The sequence below is a fragment of the Lytechinus variegatus genome, chromosome 4 (genome assembly GCF_018143015.1).
Source record: "Lytechinus variegatus isolate NC3 chromosome 4, Lvar_3.0, whole genome shotgun sequence".
In the NCBI taxonomy this organism is placed as follows: Eukaryota; Metazoa; Echinodermata; class Echinoidea; order Temnopleuroida; family Toxopneustidae; genus Lytechinus; species Lytechinus variegatus.
In genome coordinates, this window is record NC_054743.1 from 8,391,233 (window position 1) to 8,414,104 (window position 22,872).

Here is a 22,872-nt window from a genome sequence, read left to right on the forward strand (position 1 = left end):
ATCGTCTTTTAGAAAGTACCTTTTACAAGCCTTCTGACTATTTTTCATGATGAGAATGTGGAATTAGTTCCCATAAAATGGAATGAAAGTCATGATATTTGGCTTGTGACTTTCGAAAAGTGACATCTTTGCCTTCTGACTGTGCTCACTCAAGCATGACCCAAAATAAGTCCACAACATTTACTCAGAGGGTGGCTTATAAAATTACCTACACGCTCATGTAAAAATATATCAAAATTTCGCATTGGTTCGGTAATTATTGATGTTTGTTTCTTTTAAAGGGGGCACTTACTTTTTTTGTTGTGTATATTTTTATCTAAAAAAATTCCGTAAAAATCACAGAGCAAATTGCTGAGAAGTTGCTCTGATGTCATATCCCCACTTGTTCTTTTTGCATTTCATTATACCAAATTGGGTTTATTCAAAAAATTTTTATCAAGAACTATTTTCATTGGATTGACAATTGATGAAGTGCAGGTAGTGGAGACACATCATTTAATACAAAAAAATTAAACAATGATTACATGTAATAACATAAGAAAAAGGAAAGTGGGTATGTGACATCATCAGCCAACCTAATGAATATTCATGAAGACATGCCTACATGTAGATCTGTTTTACTGGAATAATGCAAATCTTTAGAATTCAATATCTTTGTTATTTGTTAACCGATTTTGATGACATTTTCAGCATTTTGTTCTGTGAATTTTAGCATATTTATTTAGAAATAAATATTTTCAGTCCGGAGCATCTTGGCCGGGGGGCGTGAGAGGGCCCCCCCCTTAAAATCTCGGCCGTCAACCGCGCGATCGCACCGAAATTGGCACACGGGTTGGCTGGGACATAATCTGCAAAACTGTAGAGTCATTTATTTCATGAAAATTGCTACTAAATAATTATGCTAATTTATGCATAATTAGTATGTGAAATCATACTTTTTCCTCTAACTAAATGTAAAGCTACAAATGTTCTAATTTTTGGTACAGGAACTCTTTGTGGTGTTCTATGCAAGTGTAAATAAAAAAGATTGTGATATCAAAACATTTTCTTATGTATTATATTGTATTTTGCAATTCATTATGTATTTTCTTTTTTCTTTTACCTTTTGTATTTCATTGTATTTTCAATGAAATTTGTTGGGGACTCTTCTGAGATCATAGAAAGCACAAAATAAATACATTTAGACCAGCAAAACTCAAAATAATTATACATTTATGATATTTGGTTGAAAACACAATTTGCATTGACTTTGTACACAAAATCACGTTTTTGAGCAATTTTTGGTCTGACATGCACTTGCATAATGTTGCGTAATTTTGGAACCATGTACCCAGGTGATGCAAAAGTGTTCTCAAAAGTTGCGCAAGACTTGAAAGTAAAAAGTCAGCGAGCGGCAGTCAAAAAATTTCGCGCGGCAAAAAAAAGTGTGAATCGTTGAGGGGGGGGGACCTCCGAGGCCCCCCTGGCCTAGATATAGGGTTAAAGACTGCTACACAAAAATTCTCTAAAATGACATTTTGGGGGGGGGCTGAATGTAGCAGATCTATACACAGGAATGGAGAGAACATGAGAGCTTTTCTCTTACAACAAAAACAAGAGTGTCGCTACAGTGAACACATAACACGCAGGTTAGTGGAAAATGGAGTTTTTGGTCAAGCAAGAAAAAAGGAAGGTGGCGACTTCTCACCTTTGAACATCTGATCTAAAAATCAAAAGAATTGCCGAGATCCATGCTAGTATTATATCAGCCTAGGCTAAGTTAAAGTAATGGCATTTAAAAGGACTACAGAAGGGTAAGACGAAAACATGTCAGTGTGACCTTGAACATTGACCTTTTAACCTCGAAATTGATAGACTTTGTGGGATACAAGCTAATATCATACACACCAAATTATCTGCGTACATGTAGGTTCAGTTGAACTGAATTTATCGCATTTACAAGGACTACAGAAGGGTTAGATGAAAACATGTCACTGTGATGTTGACCTTTTGACCTCAAAATCTAAAGGCTTCCTGGGATCCATGCTACAATGTAATATCATACACACCAAATTATATGAGCGTAGGTTCAATTAAACTGACGTTATCACGTTTACAAGGAAAATTTAACTCACGGACAGACGGACGGATAAATGGACGGACACCGATACCATAATACGTCACATCTAGGACGGGCGTATACAAACATTATTCCCTAGGAAGCGCTTCTGTTCAACCCTGTCATGTGCTAGATTATTTTCTCTATGATCAGTAATAGTATTCAGACTATTCCCACTGTCCAAGCTTTTCATAGTATAAAGCATTTGGAGGGAGTTTGCCTTTGTCAAGATTTAACCAATATAATCATAAATATATGTACATAGATATTGCTTACCTTCTGCTCCTAGTCCACCTACAGTGTTAGGAGGCTCTAGATATGGACAACACGGTCTGGTTGTAAGAGATGATGATCGAAGGGAGAATAATGGATAACTATCCCCTCTAGAAAGTAGATCCAAATCAGTTTTTAGTTCTCCGACTCTATGACTGCTTAGGATCATTACTGTAGAAGGCTTGGCTGTAGAAAATAGCTGAAATAATTAAATGATAAGAGCTTGATAGTGATAGAATCCCTCTAATATCAACTAAACTTTGTTTTGATGTGACATATAAAGCATATAGGATAATAATATAATGAGCTCAATAATGTAAATCATAACACTGCTGATTACAAATTCAACTAAAATTATGTACCTTTAGAAAGTATTTTGAAATATCATATTTAATAGTATTACATTACTGGGATATTTAGATATGTACATGTAGTGCCTTACTTTTGCAATGTCATGATGGGCAAATCTATAAATATTTTCAACTTTAAAAACACATTTTGACAAAAACATCAGTACCTACATGATTTAATACATTCTAATGGATCAGGGTAGTTTCTTTATAATTTCAGAATCCAAAAGGTTAAACTCAGGAATCTGTAGCCACCCCCCTCCCCCAGGTTTGATGCTTCACACAAGTCTTGATAATCTTAATAAGGTTGTGCCAAAACATTTTTCTGACTTTGTGTTTCCACATGTATGTTGTATGATGCAAAGATTATTCTTACCTGATGAACCCATGAATATGTTTGTTGGGTTGAGACAGTATCTCTGCATTGACACAAGGCTAACAAATTTCTTCCCTTCCGTCTACAAAAAAAAAAACAAATATAACCTGACATGTGACAAAAATAGTAAAGAACTCTATCAAACAACTGGCACCCTAAAAATTCCAAAATTGGTTTGGACAGAACAGGATTCTCTGAGTATGTCTTCCATTCTTTCAATGAATACAAAGGACACAAAGCATATTCTGTTTGGAGAAAGAAAGGTGCTGTAGACCATCATATTTTGTCTCCTAATTTTTCCTGCATTTGCAGCTACCTCCATTCAGGAGATGAGCCTGCACAGATTTTCTGTAGTGTTTGCAACATGAAAACCTTATTGTCTCAAACAGAAAAACTTGCTGTACATGATTTCAAAAAAAAATTGCTGTTTTCCATGGGAATCGTAATTGTGATTGGCTGCTGAGCCCGTTCCTATCATAGTCACTGTGACGGCTGGGATACAATAAATGGGCCTCAGGTCTGATTGGGTTTAACCTTAAATACATGTACATTGAGGGGGAGGGCTGATTTAGCCCCCCCCCCCCCTATGACCTCAGCCGTCAATCGCTACAAAGATTGGCACGCACGTTACCTACGTATGGCATACAAAACTAATGTACATGTATATCATCAAATTCAGCAAAAAAATCTCATAGCTATGAATTATGCTAATTTATGTGCAAAATTTAAAAAAGTTTGCTCTAGAAAAATACCCTTAAAATTTGAATTTTTGGTTAATAGACTCTTGATCAAATCTGAATCTGATCAGAATTTGATCAAATTTACTTTTAAAAATTATTTATTTTCTTTTTTTTCAGTGTTTTCTAAATATGTATTTCTTTGTTTTCGACTTTTTGTTCTTTCATTATTTTTTTCTATGAAAATTGTCAGGGACGTTCTTTTCACCATAAACAAGATGAAAAGAATTGATTTTAATCATCAAAAGCATAAAAAATGAATTTTGGCTTTAAAAAAACACTATTTGCATTGGATTTGTACACAAATTCCAGTTTTTGAGCAACTTTGGGTCTACATGCACTTACATGTATAAAATATTGTGTAATTTCGGAACCACGTACCCGGGGGATGCAATTTTTATCTCAAAAGTTGCATGAGACTTAAAAGTGAAAAGCTGGGGAGCGATGCGTTCAAAAAAAAAATTGCAGATTTAGGGAGGGGGACACCCCCTCCCCCAAACCCCATCTTATTTAGGTTAAGAGACTAATATCTACATGTCCAAGGGATTTAATGTGAAATATACATCTTACCTCCATACGATAGACTCAGATGCATGTTTCCTAGTCTGTTTATCATCTATTTCACATGATATACTACACAGAGTCTCTCTCTCCTCAGAGCCAAATAAACTATCTATAAAACCTACAACAAAAAATCATAGAAAACATAATTATGCACTGAATGGTATAGCAAACATTATTGGGGAATGAAACTTTTGGAACAAATAGGCTTGTGTAGAAACAGAAAAATCAAAGAATAAGAATAAAGAAAGTTTGAGAAAAATCGGACAAATAGTGAGAAAGTTATGAGCATTTGAATATTGCAATCAATAATGCTATGGAGATCCTCACATTGGCGATGCGACAAGGATGTGTGATGTTACTGATGAACAATTTTCCCTTTGGTGGACTATGATATACCCTCAAAATGTCTCTTTTTGCTTTTTCTTATGATGATACAAACTCTTTATCCATGATGTATTCTTAAAAAAATATGTATTACATGCCCTCATGTAGAAAGAACACATGATTTATGGATAGATTTGATAAAAGAGGCAATTCAAGTGAAATATATATTAAAGTAATGGGGAGAGTTGTTCACAAGTGACATCACACATCTTTGTTGCATTGCCAATTTGCTATCTCCATAGCATTAGTGATTGCAATATTCAAATGCTCATAACTTTCTCATTATTTGTCCGATTTTTCTCAAACTTTCTTTGATCTGTTTCTTTTATTTTTTTGTTTTCACACAAGCTATCTCGTTCCAATGGTTTCATTCTCCTTTAACAAAAGGAAGGGTGAATGCCCGGTACTTATGAGTCTTGCCTCAGAGGGTATTAATTATTGTCTCTCCTGAATATCGGCGCATGAAAAACGTAGGCGCCAATTTTAATGGAAACGGCATTGTCAACATTGAAATCTGAACCAAGGTGAAGTTTTTGAAATGTCAAAGTATGAACCAAGTTCATGAAACTACAATGTAGTGCTGCGGCACTCAAGAATCAACCTTGGTATTCAAGGTGAATGGGTACCTGGTAGGAAGAAAATCCTTGTCTGCTTGAGCACCGTAGCCAAGCTAAAGCCAGCAGGGTGACAATAGCAGGGCCCGCTGGAAGAACAGTTTATTGAACTGAAGTAGCTACCCTGGGTATACTATTATCATTATCATATACCGGTACATGTATGTAAGAGTAATCAAGTATTATGAACATCCTGGATAGGTCTAGTTGCCATGGTCAAAGGTCATTTAACCCTAAATGGGCTTTTTCATGACCAGTATACGGGGAGGGGGAGCTCGAATCTCAGACACTGATTGCCTGATTGCCACCAAAATTTGCATGCGAGCAGAGCCGGAAATATAAACTGCAAGACTGACAGTGTAGTGAAATTTTCAAAAAATTAATTGCTTATATATTTTCTATTGACAAAAAAATTTTGAAAAATATACTTTTCGTACGGTATGTATTTTTTGTCTCTTTTTTTGTTTACTTTGTATTTTTATTGTTTTTTTTCAAATGAACTTTGCTGGGGAACCCCTTTTGCAATCATAAATAGCATATCCATTTAAGCCAACAAAAGTAAAGAAATAATAATTTTGAAAAACACAATATTTGCATTGACTTTGTAGACAGAATTTTGGGACTGACATGCGTTTTTTACAAAATGGTGCGTTATTTCGAAATCATGTACCGGGGAGTCGCAAATTTGGTCTCAAAAGATGCGCAAGACTTGAAAGTAAAAAGTTAGCAAACTGCGCCGGCCAAAAAATTTGTGCGGTGGCGTAGCTATGATATTTGTCGGGGGGCGTCAATTTGGCTCTCCCCCCCCAGTTTAATAAGGGTAAAAAAATATGGACTTTGTCCATGATGTTTTTTTTTTGGAATTGTTATCATACCTCCTGGGGGGCCATTAATCGACAATTGTTGCGATATATCTGCTGCGCAAAATTTTTTGACCTCGCCGCTCACTGACTTTTTACTTTCAAGTCTCGCAAAAATTTTGAGACCAAATTTGTGACGCCCGGGTATGCAATAACGACATTATGCAACAATATGTAAGTGCATGTCAGACCCAAAATTGCTCATAAAGGTGATTTCATGTACAAATCCAATGCAAATTGTGTATTTAGCCAAAATTCAAAAATGTATCATTATTTGTACTTTTACTGATTAAACTTAATTAATTTTGCCTTGTTTATGATCAGAATTAAGTCTGGAATAATTTCCATCGAAAAAACAATAAAAAACAAAAAGTAAAATAAAACAAAGAATTACATAAGAAATTTTAAAAAACAATAAAATACATTAGAAATCGTTCTTGGTACTAGAATTTTTTTTATTCACAATTGTTAGGAATACTATAAAGAATATTTTCACCTACAAATAGTATTCTAGGAGCTTTATTTAGTGAATCAGAGCAAAAGTATGATTTCATGAATAAATAGCATAATTAATTCATATAAAAATAATAAAAATATATGAATTTAGTGAAATTTACCAATGCAAGTTCTGCGTAGATTACATCATTCTCTACCATCATGCAAATTTTCGTCTTGATCGCGCAATCCACGGCCGAGATCTTACGGGGGACATAATGGCCGCCCCCCCCGGAATGACAAGAATCAAAATACCCCGGGAGATTTACATGTAGGGTTAAAGTGTTTCTGGATCTACTTTGTAGTTCATGAAATGTTGACGTACAGGGTGTAAGGGTAATGAAGCATCACTGAATATCTTGCACAAGTCTTAGGTCACATGATCAAGGTCAAATGTCATTTACATACAATGTAGGGTCAATGAACAATATATTTGATTAGCACATGAATAATGTTTTTTGTGAATTATTCAATAGTTATTTTCAAACTCAGCACAGTGTTGCTACATTTTGGTAACAGTGTATTATATCTAATTATGCAATTCTGGCAAGACTGCAAGAGGTGTTCTGACAGTTTACTTTCTAAATATTATTTAGTAAGAGAGGTCACATACGTGATCAGCTTGACAAAGTGAGAATGGGGTGAACTGCATGAGATTTAGCAGCCCTGCATCTTGGTCACATTGCCAACTGCAACACACACTCCTATTCTTATTGTTTGTCTATTAATTTGTCACACTAAAATTATTGATATTTTGATTTTTGTTGTTGTTTGTTTTCACACTTCGACACAATCTTTATAGTTCTAAAATCACAGGCAATGTCATCTTCATGTACATGTAGTCCCACATCAGTTACAGTTTTATAATGAGAGTGGTCTTACCTGATGCAACAGGCCCAATTGCAATAAGAAGACATTCACACTCCAGCTTTCTAGCACCATTGAGAAGTTTTTCAATCCATCTAAACACAGGAGCTCTGGAAGCAAAGATAATAAATCATTATCAAACATGACAATTGACAATGTCAATGGGAGCTCTTAAAAATTCATGATGAACTGAAAATGATAACAGGAACATGATTGGCTGGCGCATTTGTATGCCAAAGCTGCAAAAGAAACATGAATAATCTAGGAACCCAGCATAGGCTCTTTGGAATCAAAATTTTAAATCCCATATTTCCTGAAGTTTATTTACTTTTTTCAATTCAATTCAATTATTTTTATTGTAATGTTCAATTAAAAAACACAAAAATTGTCATCAGAACAAAAAGTGCAATTAAGATTAAAGAATTTCAAATCATAAACTATACGGGTAATACATAATATACCTTTGCATGCTTGAGCACCCACAACAAGACACCAACCACAGACCCGCTGTATGAAACAAGTGTCACCATGCAGTCTTGGTTTCACAGGCTTAATTCATTCCCCATAGACTCATGTGTTAAATTGGCACTTTAAAAAATTCATAAAAAATAAGGATGAATTCAGGGGTTGAATGTTTACTACCAGTGGATAGGATTTATATCTGGCAATCCATATCTGACCAGAAAAGGGTCCCTCGACCGGCTCATTTTAAAAATAAATTGGCGTGTTTGAAGACACCTTCGGGGGAGCAGATTCATCACCTCAAACAGCAAAATAGCCCTAATCCTTCCGCCAGTGAAAATATAGTCCAAAATTGGTGATATTTCTTCCCAATTTGGGAAAAGGAAGTTCAGTAATTACCAAAATAGAATCAGTGTTAGATGGACAATCATATGCATACACTTTGTCTATCAGCCATATCAAAATAAAAAAAATAGCAATGGGTTGGCTCGAATGAATATTTATGGCCTGCCACTAGTGATTAGGCCCGTGAAACCCGTAAACTCCAGTCCCATACATCACAGTGCGGATGTTTATATTTTGAGCTATTACTTAATAACACCGATGAGTTATCATTTCATTAATGGCTAATGATGAAACTTGATTAGATACAAGATGAAAACACGATAATGAGAGATTTACAGCTTTCCAATACACAAAGTTTTATGACAAACTTTTAAAAAATCAGCTTTCGTCTGCTCCTGTATGTCACAGCTCATATTAATTAAAATATTACATCGTTAATGGAATTGTAGATCACTCATTTTTTTCATGAATGAAGAGGGCACAACTGGCCTTCCAAAATCCATAAAAGATTCTCTCTTGTGCATTTAATACACAACCTTAAAGTTTCTAAATGTCCCGTACGTCACAAGTCAAATAGCTTGAACCTGCCCAGAAATAGAATCCAAGAAAATTGTGATTGCAAATTAAAATTCACAGAGTTTGAGCAATATGTTTTCTCTTAAAATTATCATGTCCATTTTGCGTCACTCCATATAAAAACCATGTTTATGAATACTCATTAATTCAGTGGATCAGAGATTGCAATTGACTTTGTTTATATAATGTATTTTTAGATTCTACATGTATGTATTTTTATACGCTCGTCTAGACGGGACGTAAATGGTATCACGCTCGGTGTCCGTCTGTCTGTCCGTTATCTTTTCCTTGTAAATGCCATAACTTCAGTTTAACTTAATCTAGGCTCATATTATTTGGTGTGTGTGATACTAGCATACAGATCCCAGAATTCTTTTGATTTTGAGGTCAAACATAGCCTCAAAGGTCAAGTCGCCACCTTCCACTGTTCTTGCTTGACCGATAACTCCATTTTCCATGATACAGGCAGGCGTATTTTGTGCTCGCCCAAGAGACACTTTTGTTCTGTTATGCAGGGCCCCCTTGTAAAACAATTTACTGATGGGACTACCCTGTTGAAATAGAAAATTACTGCTAAATGACTCTGTGATTTAATTTGATTTATGCATGGACAGTATCCATGTAATAGCTTCCAGTGCCTGTTTGCATGCTTGAGTACCCACCCTAAGAGGTTTCACGGGCCTAATTACTAGTGGCAGGCCATAAATATTCATTCGAGCCAACCCATTGCTATTTTTTTTATTTTGATATGGCTGATAGACAAAGTGTATGCATATGATTGTCCATCTAACACTGATTCTATTTTTGGTAATTACTGAACTTCCTTTTCCCAAATTGGGAAGAAATATCACCAATTTTGGACTATATTTTCACCGGCGGAAGGATTAGGGCTATTTTGCTGTTTGAGGTGATGAATCTGCTCCCCCCGAAGGTGTCTTCAAACACGCCAATTTATTTTTAAAATGAGCCGGTCGAGGGACCCTTTTCTGGTCAGATATGGATTGCCAGATATAAATCCTATCCACTGGTAGTAAACATTCAACCCCCGAATTTCATCCTTATTTTTTATGAATTTTTTAAAGTGCCAATTTAACACATGAGTCTATGGGGAATGAATTAAGCCTGTGAAACCTGTGATGTATGGGACATGTGATCTACATGTACATGTACGGGACATTTGTCCATGTGTAAAACGAATGGGGAAAGTGAAATTTCATCAAAATTTATAATTAACTTTATGTAAACCAAAGTAAGTTAGGTTTTACATATACATACATGTACATGGATTATCATGATTGGTATAATAGCATACACTGAAACAAAACATAGAAAACACTTTTAACCTATATTATGAAAGATGTCTTGCATATAATTCCATCATCATGTGTTAAACGAATGAGTAAAGTGAAATTTCATCAAAATTATAATTAACTGGTCCATGTAAAACAAAGTAAGTAATTTTCACATGGATTATGATTTATATATATTTCTATTACTCTATATGATTAAACAAAACCTAAAAAAAGTTAATGACCTTATAAGTATGAAAGATTTAATTAATAACTTAGCTAATTAATAATAATTATCATTTCCTTATACGAGAATCCAAACCATACAAGAAATTCTATATATGGGACTACATGTATTGCAGGGCTCGACACTAGCGGCGGTCCGACGGTCCCAGACCGGTAAAAATCGCTGTCGGGCCGGTAGATTTTCAGAAAATAGCACGATTTTAAGGGTCCGACATAAAAAGTAATAAAAACCATTGTTGGGCCAATAACTTTTCCAGAATATGGGTTAACACCCCCAAACAAATGTAAAACAATACATACAGTTTACAGTTTATCAGCACATTTCAAATTGCAATAAATCAGAAATGAAAAGCCAACAAATACTGGTATTGTCTGTAATGGTAGTCTGTAATTAGTACTAAAAGGATATGCATCACAAATAGTTTGACTATTTGGCAAAGACCTTTAAAAATACAGCTGAAAATCATTAAAAACAATAAATCAGGTCGATTTTCCGTGATTATAGGGCGCTAAACTGTATTTACACGCACTTTCACTTGTGTGCCCTTTCAACACAAATGATTATTTTAAGCTGATAATTGCCAATCTTGTTCCTTTAAGGTTCTATTTCAATATCCAAATAACAAACAAAGCAAAATCTCTACAATGTACCTTTTGACCTTGACATTGATCTAAAAATAGCTGTAAATGCCTTAAATTAGCATATTCACAACACCCGTGAGCTTTACAACACATTTCAGATTGATTTTCTCACAGACTAAAAGCCTGATCATGTTGATATTTGCAGTATTGATAGGCCATAATGAGTACTTGGATGATCTAGTATTAATTAATTTTTTTTACAACACAATGACCTTGAAGAGATGGCTGAAATTCACCCAAAATCTTTAATCTGCCAATATCCTATCGTTAAAGGTTGTTTACACCGGCTTTCACTTACAATGTATGTGTCATTTTAAGACAAATGATGATTTTATTTTAAGCTGATAATTGTAAATCATGTTCCTTTCAGGTTGTATTTTAATATTCAAATAATACGTAAAGTCACATCTTTATCTTTTGACCTTGACATTGATCTAAAAATAGCTGAAAATGCTTAAAATTAGCATATTCACAACACCCGTGAGCTTTACAACACATTTCAGAATTGATTTTCTCACAGACTAAAAGCCTGATCATGTTGATATTTGCAATATTGGTAGTCCATAATGAGTACTTGGATGATCTAGTATTAAGTCATTTTTTTTTACAACACAATGACCTTGAAAAAATGGTTGAAATTCACCCAAAATCTTTAATCCACCAAAATCCCATTGTTAAAGGTTTTTACACTGACTTTCATATTACCGGTATGTGTCATTTCAACACAAATGATGATTTTAAGCTGATAATTGCAAATCATGTTCATTTCAGGTTGCCTTTTAATATCCAAATAATACATAAAGTCACATCTTAATATCTTTTGACCTTGAAATTCTAAAAATAGCTGAAAATGCCTTAAAATAGTATTTTCAGCTACTTTTAGATCAATTTCAAGGTCAAAAGATAAAGATGTGACCAACAAGAAAACGACGAGCACGTTTGGGCCAATTGGTTGCTAAGGGAGGCCGTATCTTAGCAACCATTTGACCTTGGGGCAAAATATTTCAGATTTTTCCGTCAGACACTTGGGGGAACATTTGGTGCGAGTTTAAAGAAAATCGAAGGGGGTCGGGTGACAAATTGTCTGGAAATTGGTTGATTTGACGTGGATTGACCCGTATTCCATTGCTGCATATTTTCAAAATTGTCGAAGTTTTATGACATTTAGTTGTTCCCTGCTTTAAAACGCCCAGAAATATGAGGATAACAGTCATATTACATATTATAGTAAGTTCCCGATGTACAAAAGGAGGTGAAAAATCCACAATTTGGGTAATTGATATCCTAAAGTAATTTAGTGAGCAGTAATGATAATGATAAGACAAGAATGATAACAATAGTACAAAACGAAGGAGAATCTACAGCATGCAGAAGTCCAGTGTTTCAAAATTATTCTAAACGATGAATTAAAATATAGGCCTACTACTTCTGCTACTACTCTACTACTACTACTACTACTACTACTACTTCTACTACTAGTACTACTATTACTAATATTTAATAATAATATTAGTGATCTTTATATATGTACGCCTAAATGATAATGATAAGAAGAAGACTGAAGAAGAAGAAAGTCGGAGTACAACTCTACTATACTACTACTACTACTACTACTATTACTACATGTACTACTACTATACTACTACTACACTACTGCTGCTACTACTACTGCTACTACTACTACTACTACTAGTAATACTGTTCATAACAATGACGTTTATAATAATGATGATAATAATAACAATTATAATAATAATGACAAGATAGTGATAATAAAAATAGTAATCATGATAATTGACAACAAACTAAGTAATTCATAATCATATAACAATGATGCTAATGATAATAGAGTACTAAAACTACTAATAATATTATCACCTCTACAAAACAAAGTAAAAACTACAGTGTAGCAATTTTTAATCAACAAAATATTGTCCAGTTAGTTTCCCTAATAAACGGAACGTCCAGGCTGAAAATAGTATTTCTATTTTAATAAATAGAGTAATATTCACGGAGCAAAATGCTGAAAATTTTCTCAAAATCAGATAACAAATATATAGTTTAGCTGTTGTCGCGATAATGAGAACTGTAAACAGATGGACAGACAAACGGTGCACAAACAGATGGAAAACATGATGCCTCCAGCAACTTACTTCACTGTGGTAATAGCAAGGATATTGAATATCGTATTGCCAAGAAAAATAATAAACTTACAAGCCATTTTCGGATATAGAGATTTAAGTTGTAAGATATTCTATCATCAATTTTTGTGACTGAAGAAAATCTTAATATGCCTTCTTCAGAGGGAATTTTGTTAATCTTTAATATTAAGGGGATGAAGAATACATAGAAGAGACAAAGTGACTGCGAGTAATATCTGTAGATAAGCTGTACTTTTTCTTAAACTAATAATGTGTATGCTGCCTTTTTTCTTCTCTTATTTATTGTTATATTTTAAATTACTTTTAATAATTATATGTGATTTGTTATACAAAATTATGAAAACCCAATAAAACTTTTAAAAAGATTCACTGTTGTAAAAGATCCAATCACTGTAATTGCAGTAACATTTACGGTAAGACAGACAAACCTGATAACATGGTTATCAGGTGTTCCTGATAAAAATAGGAGTGGGCTATACATGGGTCAAAAATACTTTTTTTGTAATTTCAATACGGGAACAGTTTTTTTTTATTCCTTGTAATGTATCTCAACATGAAATGACAATATTTTTTGTCTTGGGTCCGAGAAAAAAGTGTGCCGGGCCAAAATCCAAAATGGCCGCCAAAACCACCCAAAATCACAGTTTTGGCCACAACTTCTTTGTTTGGTGGTCTTTTTCTTTGGTTTTGGTGTCTATTCATATGTATTTGGGGGCAGGCAATTTGTTTTTCATATAATTAGTACTTTTAAACCATTATTTGTAGAGTTAAAAAGGTAATTATACCTAAATTTTTCAATTTTTATTGCCTTTTTTCAGCCAAAAAGTAGATTTTATTGTCCTGGGATTCTTGGATATTAGATGGTACGAGGTCAACAATAGCAAGCAGCTTCATAGAGCTATATCGCTTTTATTCCTCTACTATGGGTTTTACGGATATTTGTGAAATATATCTTAAATTAAAAAACGTTACTACCGGTAATCCTTAGGGGCTATACAATATACAATGTACTGTACATACAATGTATTGCACTGCATAAATGCATTGGCCACCATGACAAGGCATGTACATGTATAAACTAGTGTTATGTACTTGTAGAAATGAGCTCTTAGGTTTAGAATTAGATGCCTCAGAAATTTAAGATATGTTTTGTCTCAGAAACTGAGGACATGTTTTGTCAAATATTCTAATTCAGGGGTCAGAGAAAGGTAATTATCCCCACATCATGGCATTTACACTGTAGATATTCTGGGCCTCGTTGCATAAAAATTGACCATTATGTTAACTTAATGGTAACTTACATGGAATCCTTGGTTCTGATTGGCTGTTGATCAACATTATCATGATTATAAAGTTACCTGACCCCATAAATACAGGCCAGTTAGACATCACAACCAGGTAAAAAAAGCCTCCAAATGAAGAAGATACAGTATGGCTACATGTAGATATGTGATGTACATGTACGTACATGTATATATGATATGTGATATTTCATGTGCAATTTACGTTGCTGGTTTCATCATGTACATCAGCTGACAAGCAATCAAATTCACAATCTAATTTTAAACCTTAAGAGCTTATTTCTATGACACTATAGTACAGGCCTTGTCATATGTCATGATGGTCAATGGATGGAAATATGCAGTGTAGTATGTACAGTAACAGTACATTGTATACTGTATAGCCCCTATGGATAATTCACATTTTTTTTATTTAATAAGATATATTTCACAAATATCCGTAAAACCCATCGTAGAGGAATAAAAGCAATATATAGCTCTATGAAGCTGCTTGCTATTGTTGACCCCATACCATCTAATATCCAAGAACTCCAGGACGATTAAACCTATATTTGGCTGAAAAAGGCTATAAAATTGGAAAATTTACAAATAATGGTTTAAAAGTGCTAATTATAGGAAAAACAAATTGCCTGCCCCCTAAAACATATGAATAGACACCAAAACCAGAGAAAAAGACCATCAAATAAAGAAGTTGTGGCCAAAACTGTGATTTTGGCGGCCATTTTGGATTTTGGCCCACTTTTTTGGCACACTTTTTTTCTCGGACCCGAGACAAAAAATTTTGTCATTTCATGTTGAGATAAGGTAAAAGGAACACAAAAAAAATGTTCCCACGGTAAAACCAAAAATCATCCATTTATAGCCCACTCCTAATAAAAAGCACTGCTTTTTATAGCGGATATTATTTTCTCAGAATTTTATTTTATAATGGTTATGATATTTTGCTTATAAATACTCTGATTGCTTTTCTTTCATCTAAAAATAAACAAAGGTCTATTTACATCCTACATGTACCCCATCCTACTCATATAAGAATGCAGTGCAGGGTTCCCACAGAAATTTGAAAACAGAATTCCATGACTTTTCCATGACTTTTCCATGACTTGCTTTCTGGCACAGTTTCCAAAATCAGACACATTATGATGGCCTAGCTCCGTAACCTCCCCTGACAGCAATCCATTCCACCCACTGCCTTACTCATGACATGTACATCTACATGTATTATCATTGGTATATGGTCTGTTTCTGACCAGGGTACAGTACCATTTTCATTTCACCAACATCAAGATTCAAAATTGTCTTGAACACAAACTCATGCAATTTCATGAACTGACAGATTTCCATGTATTATTTCCAAATTTTCAGAGCATAGCATGCAGATCTTGTCACAAAAGTGAACTATACAATAGATGTGAATGTCAATTTTTTCCAGCATATTGAAATTAGGATCCTGAATTAACTTTTATTACAAAACTTCCACATAAAAGTCATGGAATTCTGTTTTCAAATTTCTGGGGGAACCCTGAATTATATGAATATGAAACACTTTACATATGTCACACATGAGCCAATTATTACAAAAGAGTGACATTTAAAGGTCAAGTCCACCTCAGAAAAATGTTGATTTGAATCAATAGAGAAAAACCAGACAAGCACAATGCTGAAGATTTCATCAAAATCGGATGTAAAATAAGAAAGTTATGATATTTCAAAGTTTCGCTTATTTTTAACAAAATAGTTATATGAACGAGCCAGTTACATCCAAATGAGAGAGTCGATGATGTCACTCACTCACTATTTCTTTTGTTTTTTATTGTTTGAATTATGCAATATTTCAATTTTTACGAATTTGATGATTAGGACCTCCTTGCCTGACGCACAAAATGTTAAAATAATGGAATTCCATGTGTTCAGGGAGGAATGAAACTTCATTTCACATGACAATGACGAGAAAATCAAAATATTTCATATTTCAAACAATAAAAAACAAAAGAAATAGTGAGTGAGTGACATCATCAACTCTCTCATTTGGATGTAACTGGCTCGTTCATATAACTGTTTTGTTAAAAATAAGCGAAACTTAAAAATGCCATAACTTTCTTATTTTACATCCGATTTTGATGAAATTTTGAGTGTTATGCTTGTTGAATTTTTCTCTTTTTATTCAAATCAAGTTTTTGTTGGGGTGGACTTGTCCTTTAAGTTTTACAATAAGGTGACATGAAAAAAAAGGCTAATTGTAACAAAGACATCCTCATCCTAAAATTCCCAACACAGTGCTGCATTTCACTCTACATTACAAAAAAATGAGGCCATTTGTGATACAACTTGAGGACACCAGCTATTACAAGTGTATTTCTATATATGCTCCAAAAATAATGAGGATATCTTGAAAATCAGACATTTGACGCCTATTTTGGTATTTCATTAAACTTCATTTTCAAGTAACTTTTCCAGAGAGGACACATTATTTGATGCTAAAATAGCAATTGAAACATCTTGTGTAACTAAGAGATTCAGAACTTTTGAATGTATTGTGTTCTGATAGCCATGCTGGTAGTGCTTGATCAGCTGTGACCTGATATGTCAACTACATGTAATTGCCATGAATGTTGAATAAAATTGTACAAAACTTGAAATCTAAATTCTCTAAAAACAACTAAGAACGCAAAACTGGTTACAAAATGTGACATATCAAAATACATTGACTGATTGGCATCTTATATCATTGCAAATAAGATGAAATTTTCTGTAGTCTGGTTGTCCAAATTAAATGTCAGGAGCAATCAATTTATTCATGGCCATGTGTATTTTGAGTGAGGAATGTGGATTGTGGCTGTTCCTACATGTATTCACAAAAAACATTTTTTATTAAATGTTATTTCAACCTTGCTAGCCCTAACACTAAGTCATCTTGGATTTTTGAAAATACAGGCAACTGACTGGTCTTGTAACTAACCATAGTGTATTACTTGACCCTTTAAACCATGGTTTAGACACCAAACTCATATTCCCCAGACAGATATTGAACAAACTATGTCCTTTTATAAAAAAAAAGTAACATCAGACATTTTGTACTCCATTTTTGGAAGCCATCTTGGAATTTTGAACATACTAGACCAATGAGTGTCTTTGTAACTTGTCCTTATATATTATTTGACCATTTAAACCATAGTTTAGACACCAAAATCATATATCACCGTTGGATATATGAGGAATTTGCGAGACACGGCAAAATGGAAAGCTGCCATAGCCATGAGGTAAATGCAATTCCATGACTTTTCCATGACTTTTCACAAATTTTCCAAATTCCCTGACTTTTCCCTGACTTTCCAGGACCACAAATTTTTCCAGGATTTTCAAGGATTTTCCATGACCGTGGGAGCCCTGGCAGTGTCATACCAACAACGGTTACAGCCTGTTATTTGAGACCTTTCGTTTTCTGAGACGAGCCATGTGGACGTACGAGATTAAGGGATTTTGGGAGCACTGCGCATGCGCGAAGTATTCTGTGACAAGCCTTCTCGTTCACTGCCCAAATCTGTGACTCGTATTTGAAGGTTTTGACGTTCGCTGTCATAGTGCTCGAACGAGCGCTTGTTCGTGCATGATAACGTCATCCAAGCTTAGCAAAAATGATTGAAGCTGCATCAACACTTGAGTTTCGTTGATTCAGCAGGGCTGGTAAACTGCAAATTACTGCTTGTTACCAGCTTTTCCATTACAATTAGCATGTTTAGTGTGTCCTGTTTTCAGACACTACATAGCCAATAGGCAATTGATGTTCTATTTCCAAACAACTGTGTTTTTGCGGCTTTTTGCACAAGAGTGCAAGTGTTGCACCCTCAGTCGCCCCACTGGTTCGTAGGGTGATGCTGCGCCTGACTCTCCGGCCGAGCATCAGCCAACGGCCCGCTCCCTATCACGCTGGCTGGTATATGCTGTGGTCTGGTACGGGCCAGTAGAGGCGCACGGCCAATATGGGAGACTCTCTTCAATAAGGGAGACAATCTCCCATATTGGAGACTTGCTTTGCAAAAGAACAAAAGAAACAACACCAACAAAAGCATGATTTTTTCCACCCAAACTTTTGTCCAACTGAGGTCAGAAGCCCATTTGTTTTGTGTGGATGACAACAAAAATCCTTATAAAAACAAAAGTAGACCGGGTGAATTTTTAAAGTAAACGGTGATAAGGGGTAATATTTCATGAGGAATCTGCTTATCACATTTTTATCTGCCGCCAAGGTAATCCTTTTTAAGCAAATGTAAACAAAGAAAATTGGTCTCCCAAACTGGAGACTGCCTCTGAAACTGGATACCGTACCCAAATTCTTTATAAAAGTCTCTGATATTGGAGATAATCTCTCTCATGGGAGACAGTGTCCAATATTGGCCGTGCGCCTCTACTGATCATGGGTACGCCCGGTGGGGTCACTCAATATGACTTGGGGACCGCATGACCGTTACCAAAATCGCGGGAAAAGGGGCCAATTTCAAGGAACGTCCGCAGACAGAACACTCCTCGAAGTAGTGAAAATAGGGGTGCTCACCGTCCTCGATCTGATGGAAATAGGGGTCAGGAAAAAGGGGAGAACGATTACGGGAAGTAAAATCCGTCGCCAAGTCATCAGCCGCAGAGGGCGCGCGCATCATGCTCTGTATCTTTATATGGACAACTCTACATTTATTTTTACAAAGAATTCTACCGTTACTTTTCTTATTTTTCAAGAAAAATAAAGTTCTTTTGGATTATTGTATCAGTATGACTTGGCTCTTGGTCATCTTTAAGGACTGAGCACTCTGACGCCTGTGTTGCAATTTCCTCTAATGAGGAAAGGGTGTTAAATGCCCTGTCCTTGAAATACGGTAAATAGGGGTAAATTTGCGAAATGGGCAAAAGTGTCCTTACAATCTTATAATTAGGGGTGTTTCAAGGTACCATTTTACCGCAATTTTGTCCTTGTTTTGCGTGAAAATAGGGTAAATTTCACAAAATGTCCTTGAAATTGACTGCAATAGGGGGTCACTTGCATTTGTGGTAACGGTCATACATGTCCCCCTCTGCGGCTGAGTGACCCCACCGGGTGGGTACGTCGATTAAGTCGAAACTGTTTTCATCAATGTACGAACGTGATACTGAACGAGCGGTGTCACCACTTCCGGTGAACTAGGAATACGTTGCAGTCGCAGACAATCGAAATCTCTCTAGCCTAATTCTTCTTCCATGACTCCTACCAGCAATTCGGCAAAGGCATGTTCGTGTTGAACATGTTCTGCAGATAACTTTGGTGCGGACTTTTACATCTCGCGCCCAGTTGATGTTGTTGTTGTTGTTTTAGCTTATACGGCGCGTGTCATTCAGTAGTGAATATTTGCGCCAGCATAATTTGCGGTAATTTTATTTATAAATTTTTTCTGTACTTAAATCAATTCAGTAAAAGTCAGGTACGGCGCTGCATTATTCGCGCAATTTTGGAGATTCACAACAGACTGTCATCACAAATCACTTAACCACTTCAGATGTATTTTCTGGCCAAGCCCGGATCGGTACATTGATCAGGTTTCTCAGCTACTGCATGATGCAGTAATGTACACAAGCGTAGACTCTTCACTAGTCGCTTTTTAGCTAGTTTTGAGGAGATTGCCATCGACAGGGTGTAACGGAAACGCGCTACCCGGCTCGGGTACCGTAGCGTAATAAGTGGAGCGTACCGTACCCCCGGTGGGGTCACTCAATATGACTTGGGGACCGCATGACCGTTACCAAAAAAGAGTCAAAATAGGGGTGCTGCACTGTCCTCGATCTGATGGAAATAGGGGTCAGGAAAAAGGGGAGAACGATTACGGGAAGTAAAATCCGTCGCCGAGTCACCAGCCGCAGAGGGTGCGCGCATCATGCTCTGTATCTTTATATGGACAAATCTACATTTATTTTTACAAAGAATTCTACTTTTCTTATTTTTCAAGAAGAATGAAGTTCTTTTGGATTATTATGACTTGGCTCTTGGTCATCTTTAAGGACTGAGCACTCTGACGCCTGTGTTGCAATTTCCTCTGAGGAAAGGGTGTTAAATGCCCTGTCCTTGAAATACGTTAAATAGGGGTAAATTTGCGAAATGGGCAAAAGTGTCCTTACAATAGTTATAATTAGGGGTGTTTCAAGGTGCCATTTTACCGCAATTTTGTCCTTGTTTTGCGTGAAAATAGGGGGGTAAATTTCACAAATTGTCCTTGAAATTGACTGCAATAGGGGGGTCACTTGCATTTGTGGTAACGGTCATACGTGTCCCCCTCTGCGGCTGAATGACCCCACCGGGACGCGCGTTTCCGTTTTACACCCTGGCGAAGGCATTTTCCGGAAAAGTAGCGAAAAAGCGACTAGTGAAGAGTCTACGTCTACGTTTGTTTACATTATCAGCTGGGCGCACGATCCAAAGTCCGCACCGAAGTTATCCGCAGAACATACCGTACTTGCAAATGCAGCTGAGCTTATACTTTCCAGGTTCAATACGAATGTTTGCCTTGATCATTTGCCTTGCCGATTTGCTGATGTCTGTCTTTCTCTCTATCTGTCTATACATGTATATCTATCTCTCAAATTCTATCTCTATCTATCTATGAAACTGCAGTATCTATCTATCTAATGATCTTCTCTGTCTCTCTCATTCTTTATCTAACATCTATCTCAAATTCTCTATCTCTCTCTATCTATCCATCCATCTGTCTGTCTTTCTCTATTTCTCTCTCTCTACCTACCTATGTAACTACGGTATCTATCACTCATTCAATGAACAAGGTTATGATATAACCTTGTTCTCAGTTATATCTCCATGTGTGGCAAAATAAGGGTGGCAATGTTTGGCTTATTTTCCCTTTTCCTTTGGGGGCAAATGCTTGATTTTTTTACACTGACAGTTTTCATTACACCTATTATTCATACAACTTGGCTCTTATTTAAATTTGATTCTTTAATTCATTTTTTCTTAATTAAAAATAGAGATCAAAAAATGAAAATTTTCTTGCCATATTACTTTCCACCAATAGAGGGCGTACACAAAAATATGCCCAAAATTCAAGTTTTTGAGCGCTCTGGTGAATACAAAAATTATTCCCAAGTTACTAATGAAAAACAAATTGCAACTGTATGGAAATTAGTAATTTTGGTCACAAAAGTGATATTTTAATGATTATTTGAAGTGTGTGCTCTGTACAACATTGGCATACCATAGTCCTACCTGTAGATTCCCCACAGGCAGGGTGGTAGCAGTGAACAAGTGGTATCTATCTGTTAATTTGTCGCTCTTCTCTCTCATTCTTGATCTATCTGACATCTATCTATCTCTCAAATTCTCTATCTATCTCTCTATCCATCTGTCTGTCTTTCTCTATTTCTCTCTATCTATTTATCCATTTTTTAACTAGAGTATCTACCTGTTAATTTGTTAATAATCTTCTCTGTCTCTCTCATTCTTTAATTATCTATTTAATATCTCTCTCTATCTATCTATCCATCTGTCTCTCTTTCTCTTATTCTCTCTATCTATTTATCTATCTATTTTTTAACTTATGTATCTGTTAATTTGTTAATATTCTTTGTCTCTCTCCCTCTTTATCTATCTAACATCTATCTATCTCTCATCTATATATCTATCTAACATCTATCTATCTCTCATCTATCTATCTACATTGATCTATCTATCTATCTATCTGTCTATCTTGTCTCTATCTACATGATCTATTTATCAGTCTTCTATATCTATCTTTCGGCAGCTTCTATAAGACAGTGTATCATTCCATCAAACTTCAATCTGTCTTTCCTGTGTCGCACGCTGCATGCAACCAGCGACGTGTGTAGACTCTTCACTAGTCGCTTTTGGCTACTTTTAATCAATCTTCAGGTAACACTAACCCTCCAGAGTTTTGTGGTCTTGAAAATCCTATCAATAATGATTTTACTCTCAATGAAGTAAAGAACGCAATTAAAAAGTTAAAAAGGAATAAAGCTTGTGGTATTGATGGTATAGTGAATGAATTTATTATAGATACTTCTCATGTTATTTCCCCAATACTCACTAAATTATTTAATATTGTGTTAAATACTGGTGTAGTACCTGACATATGGGGCATCGGGTCATAACCCCAATTTATAAAAACAATGGACCTGCAGATGACCCTGGTAACTACAGGGGTATTTCAATCCTTAGCTGTATTGGTAAATTGTTTACTTCC

General features: G+C 35.4%; 1 protein-coding gene across 2 annotated transcripts in view; it reads right to left on the bottom strand.

Moving 5' to 3' along the window:
- The window catches only part of LOC121413300 (proteasome assembly chaperone 1-like), a 34,754-nt gene that overhangs the window by 9,410 nt on the left and 2,472 nt on the right, over nt 1–22,872 (bottom strand). For both annotated transcript variants that reach the window (XM_041606076.1, XM_041606077.1), the window contains exons 2-5: nt 7,634–7,728; nt 4,405–4,516; nt 3,098–3,179; nt 2,375–2,570 (exon numbers count right to left, since the gene is read on the bottom strand). In XM_041606076.1, coding sequence (XP_041462010.1) covers nt 2,375–2,570; nt 3,098–3,179; nt 4,405–4,516; nt 7,634–7,728 — 485 coding nt within the window. The remainder of the gene's footprint in view (nt 1–2,374; nt 2,571–3,097; nt 3,180–4,404; nt 4,517–7,633; nt 7,729–22,872) is intronic.